The sequence below is a fragment of the Rhagoletis zephyria genome, unplaced genomic scaffold (assembly GCF_001687245.7).
Source record: "Rhagoletis zephyria isolate East Lansing unplaced genomic scaffold, Rhagoletis_zephyria_1.1 Rzeph_scaffold_00652, whole genome shotgun sequence".
Lineage (NCBI taxonomy): Eukaryota > Metazoa > Arthropoda > Insecta > Diptera > Tephritidae > Rhagoletis > Rhagoletis zephyria.
Window position 1 is genome coordinate 62560 of NW_016157736.1, and position 6214 is coordinate 68773.

Consider the following 6214-nt stretch of genomic DNA (forward strand, 5'->3'; position numbering starts at 1 on the left):
TTAATATATTTTAACTACATTGCATTTGAGTATGGAAAAAGCAACTATCTGGAAGTATTTCACATAAAAAATTTACTAAGTATAGCCTGGCTTTTAGATGTAGTTAAAGAAAATACATGAAAAGGCAAGATTTTTTTTAATTAAAAAAAAATGTAAATATTGCAAAAACGGTAACACTAACCTGAAAATTTTTTGTTTATCAGAGAGCTCATTTTACGCACAAACTTTGNGCGGTGCAGGACGTCCTGTCTCTCCGCCACGCCTTCCAGGTATGCGACCTTAAAAAAGGTAAAATGATAGTTAAAAGAATAATGGCTTCAAACAAGAAAAGTGCAAAAGTCACTTGCCTTCATATATTACTCTATGGGTCCGGGCGAATACTTCACGGCCCGAATGCAGACGATTGGGGTATCGCTCTGCACAGAGTCTTTGAGCAGCTCTGGCATTACAGCAAGCTTCACCGTAAATTAGGTGAATATCCGCATATTCATGCGACGTATACTGCGTGTTCTCTGTCATAGTATTAATAACACAATGTTCGAAGGGTCCAATTTCACAAAATCCACTTTCACTAATTCCGGTAAGTAACACAAAATAATGTCAGGAGCAGGTAATAATGTACCTTTGTACTATTTAGCATGTCATTGGTCGGTAACAAGAGCAACTTAAATTTAAGTCTATTAAATATATTCTAGCGTGTCTCAGTCCTTTGCCCACAAAAGCTGCTATAACTTTTTTTCTATTCGAAAAAGTAAGAGTGGCACCTTTCTGAAATCCTTACTAAATGAACAATTTTTTGTATGTAATGTAAAGTTTTAGCTCAGTACATTTTGTTTCACCAAAGACAGTCAAAGTTGGGGAAGAAAATACCAAAAAGTTAAAAATCCCAAAATAGTCTTAATTTTATGATGGTTGCTTAATATATTTTAACTACATTGCATTTGAGTATGGAAAAAGCAACTATCTGGAAGTATTTCACATAAAAAATTTACTAAGTATAGCCTGGCTTTTAGATGTAGTTAAAGAAAATACATGAAAAGGCAAGATTTTTTTTAATTAAAAAAAAATGTAAATATTGCAAAAACGGTAACACTAACCTGAAAATTTTTTGTTTATCAGAGAGCTCATTTTACGCACAAACTTTGCATCCTCAATAGAGACTCGTCCCACCCGTCACAAAATACTATGCCACCCACCACAAGCTAAAGGAGTTTTTTTTTTAAATTTTCAAATATGAAAATACCATTAAGGCATAAAATGGGCCTTAACATTCTGTTATCACATACGAGAAAGGCGTTTTGAACGAAATATTTATAGTTTGTCTAAAATAGGGAAACGAATCCATCAACTCAGAGAGGCGGCTGTCGTCGGTGTCCCACTCGCCACTTTTGAAAAATTGTCAATTTTCTATGTAAATTATATAATTAAGTTTTATACCTTATTAGTTTCATAATAATCTGATATCTGACTTCAAGTGTTAAGATTTTGAGACTTATCTAATAAATAGTTAAAGAGAAATGACTTAAAGTTTGAGCGAAAACGAGTTAAAATGTCCCACCCGTCACGTTGCAATGCACCGTTTTCATAAATCGGTCCATTTTGTGCACTCTATCGGCTATTTATACATCGAGTGGAAAATTTTCGATGCATCGAAGCAAAACATTGATATTTTCGATGCATCGATGTTTTTCCGACATCCCTATGAGTCAGCAACGAAGCAACATAGGCGGAGCTCCGTTGGTTATTTTTTTTATGCGACAGTGTTCGCTTACACATGTATGTACGATTAAAAATTATCTTCAAAGTATACTTTATGGGGCTGTTCAGGACATTGAGGAAATGGTCTTGGATTTACATTTCGAATTCCATTTGTAAATTTTATGCTTGCTATCATGGCAACAGTATGCATTTTATTGTTGCGAACCTACAAATGCACCGAAAAATGCAAATTCAAGATCATATGCACAAGATCCTGAACAGCCTTCATGATTTTAAATGCTTTGTTGAAAAGCAAAGCCTCTTGCGTCACTTACCCATTAAAGGAGAACGGGAATATAATGTCAAAAGGCATTATAATATTTTTCATTGTATTAGTCATATATATACCAACTTTCAATTTTCTACTATAATCAATACAGGGTCCATAACCTTGAANTCTTGTAATATTTTGGCAGCTAATTTAAATTTGAAATGGTCTTAACTAATAGTTTGGTAATGGTTGAAACGGTCTTAGGTTGCTTAACTAATAGTTTGGTTAATACATAGTACCAGGTTGACCGAGCTTTGCCCGGAGTGCATATACTTTTTAAATTTTTCAGGATTTGGATAGCTTTAAAAAATATTTTGAAAAAAAAGGATTTCGATATCTATTAAGTAAATTCCTTACTCTAAAAGTTATGTGGCAACCCTATTCCGAAATACGCTGGAAGGAATGGTACATATCTTGAGCGTATATGTACTATGTATACATTAACAAATTTTGATTGAAATTAACAAAATAAAAATTTGTATTACATAAAAGCGTGGCGACCCTGATAAAAATCATTTTCTGACCAAAGTTCTCAACAATACCTTTCATTTGATTTCCATATTGTGATGTTTTAAATAAATTGTGTAGAACCGAAAATAAGTGGCAACCGTACACTATTATCCTAAGAGATAACATTTTGTATATAGGGAAAGCATTGTTTAAGAACCTTATCTTGGTAACCATGAATAATAATGTTTTACCTTCTTTTTCTAAACAGAAAATTGAATAAATGTGCGATTCAAAATAGGTGGCAACCCTATTAAAAATATTTTTGAATTAGGGATATTTAAAATACCCTCCATTTGATACCCATATTATGATGTTAATTAATTTGTAACTTATTTCGAATAGGTGGCAACCTTATACGAGTCTTCTCGGAGGTAATGCCTATTCAGATAGCCTTAAAATCCAAAACATTATCTGTGTACACAATTTTATCAAAATACGTAGGACCGTTTTCGAGAACCCCATGGATATATTCAGTATTGGCCAATACAATAGCACCCCCATTTCAATGTCATGTTGTTTGCCACTCATGTTTATTTATTTATTTTTAAGAATTTTTAATTAAAATACAGATCATTCTCTCACAAAACTCACATAAACTCAAGTTTAAAACTTTTTAAAATACCGCAAAAAAGTGCAACAAATTTTCACCCAAATTTCAAACTTTTTTCTCAGAAGCGGTAGAATTTTTTTGAATACACAGTTTTATAGCCCATTCAATTTTAGTCTAATAATGTGCAAGTTTCTAGTGGCTAAAAATCACCGTTGATTTTTTAGAATTTTTTTCGCCGAGGATGTTGAGGGTTTCTGCCATATAAAAATAAATTGTGTTTAGTCGTTATATGGAAGCAAATGAGAAAAAAAATTCTAAAAAATCAACGGTAATCTTCAGCGACTTGAAACTTGCACATTATTGGACTAAAATTGAATGCGCTATAAAACTGTGTACTGAAAAAAATTCTAGAGCTTCTGAGAAAAAAGTTTGAAATTTAAGGGAAAGTTTGTTGTGTTTTTTTGCGGTCTTTTAAAAAGTTTAAAACATATGGGTTTTGTTAGAGAATGAACTGTATTTTAATTGAAAATTCTTAAAAACAAATAACTAAACATAAGTGGCAAACAATATCGCTTTTAAAGGGGGGTGCTATAGATATGTTATATATATATATACAAGAATTGCTCGTCTAATGTAATAAAATATGGACAATATACTACTTCTATAGTAAAATATAAAAATTTCATGAGCAGCCTCTAAATTTATACTTAGAAACTTAAAGTTTGGTGCAGGACCTCTTTCTGCAAGAGGACAAATTTTCTAATGTACATACATACAATAATCATTTTGTAAGGAAAAAAAACAAAATCATAACTTTACCCCATATGATTTGCTTTTACACCACTGTAGCTTAAATTGCTCTGCGCTCACCAACACAATCTCACTTTCAGTTTTGCCGACCACTGCTCTAAATGCCCTGCAGTAAATCTTGCCAGTTCAGAACTAGCGCAGAACTGGATCCTTAAGAGGCGTGAATAGTTCTCGATCTATCCAAACGCAATGATTTCAACTGTCTCTTTTTACATGGCGATGTCCTACGAAGTGGAAATTGCCACCTCTGCAGAACTTTCGTACTAGTTCTGAACTGGTTCCATTTTCGACAGTTCTGGGACAATAAGTTTTTTATGAAGAAACAAAATTTAAAACTAGATTATTGGATATTTTTCCTTTTCGAAACTGTTTCCATTTTGGACAGATAACTTTTTTATGAAAAAATTTTGATTATTTAGATTTTTTTATTTTTTCTGTTCTTTTACAGATTGCATTTTATTTATTTTTTATTATTATTTTATTTTCTTTATATTAAATTGGATAATTTTTTCTTCACTTTTTAAACGGCACTCAACAATTTAAATTTATTAAATCTGAAAATCACAACTGCGATTTGTACTCGCGACCAACGATGTTAGAGTCGGAGGTCTTGCCGCTGAGCTATTTTAGTATTGTACGAGAATTGAGAATTTCTGCATTTACTTCTCAACAGAGCGCAACTAGCACGCCAAAAGTTTCAACTGTCCCTCTCTGCAGCCGTTTTGCACTAGTTCCGAGATAGTTCTGAAATGTATAGGGCGGAACTAGCGCTTTAACAGACTGTCTCTAAATTTTACTGCAGGGTGCATGCGCAAGGTATCGTAATTGAAAAAGGAGTTTCGCACATTCGATAGTTTGATATGGTAGCGACGATGTAATAACAAAGTCATATGGCTAATGTACTAATTTTTCATTTCTATGTAAGAATACAGTTTAATAGCAATTGGATTTTATTTGTTCCGAAAATGTGTCTTTCCCAAATAATCTTCTAATGTGCCTCTTATGCTAAATTTCAGATAACAATCGACGAAATACGTAATGCTAATTTTGCCACAGCTAGCGATGAATTGAAATCAACAAACTTGTTAAGGAATTATCCGTTCGACCCCAGGCTCCTACTCTTCGGATACACAACAGAAACGATTAACATGCTTCTTGTGCCCATGTTCAATGACAAGTAAATACTATATCATTCTTTTGTTAGTGCTCTAAAATTTATCCTTTAAATATATCTGTTTAAAACTTATATGAAGCGGTAATCGAAGAGTTCTACATGTCGCTACCTTAATATAAAAAGGCCTTAACTCGTTTTCTTTTCAAATTCAGATGTATGAAAAAGTCGGTAGATTACTCACTAAAGACTTAATTGAATTTAAACTACTATTACATCAAAAAATTTAAGAACTTTAGTTTGTATAAAAGGTGACAGCTAAAAACATCAACGGAAATAAGGTCAATTGACACATACTGGTGCGAAATAATGTCAATTGACATTACTACCTTTTCAAAAGCGAAAAGAAAGTCAACAAAAATTTGGAAATAAAGTAATGATGATATTTCCTTATTCAAACGGAAATAGCGTCAACAATGCTTAAAGTATGTCGATTCAAAGAAAAATGTTGTTCTTGTATCGTACGTGAGATATGTGAATGTTGTTTATAATAAATATCGCCCCGTAATTGTTGTTTCCTTCCATAGATGAAAGGGCATATTGCCAAATCCTCAGTCTGCTGTTAGTCATCAACACTCAATCATGAACCACCACCAATTGATTTTATTAAAAATTTAAAATTACGAATATAATAAAAACACGATGCGAAAAACCAAACGCAAAAAGAGCTAAAAAATATTTGAAGAAAAAAATATAGAAATCATCCAGAACTTGCAAAACATGCCTCGTTTCCACAATAATGAGGCGAACACTATTAAAAGTAAGAAACAGTGGATTGTCGCCATGTCAAAAAAAAACCCCGGAAGAACACTGAAAGAATTGTGTTTTTAAATTATCATATTTCGAACGAATTCGGAAGTTGAAGGTTGAAAAAAAGAAACCTTTCTATAAGAAAACAATTATAGAAAATAATTTTCTTACACTGTATTCATGTCGCTGCCAACGACTTGTGACATCATTTAAAAGCAGCTAAGGAGAACTATGTATTAGATGACACATTCAAATCAGTGTGCCAAAATGCGGGAATAAACAATTATTTAGCGTGGCGGGTCGCGACGTGGTGTGGCGCGCGGCTGCGGGACGCCCCGAAGCTACACAAATTTAATATTTGAACGAGCAATAACGTCAATGGATTTTATTTCGC

The 6214-nt window shown here is 32.9% G+C and overlaps 1 protein-coding gene across 1 annotated transcript in view; it reads left to right on the forward strand.

Annotated features, from left to right (window-relative positions):
- Positions 1–6214, forward strand: part of LOC108360908 (glutamate synthase [NADH], amyloplastic) — a 149652-nt gene that overhangs the window by 16654 nt on the left and 126784 nt on the right. The window contains exon 3 of the mRNA XM_017613371.1: positions 4916–5076. Within this exon, the coding sequence (XP_017468860.1) occupies positions 4916–5076 (161 nt within the window). The remainder of the gene's footprint in view (positions 1–4915; positions 5077–6214) is intronic.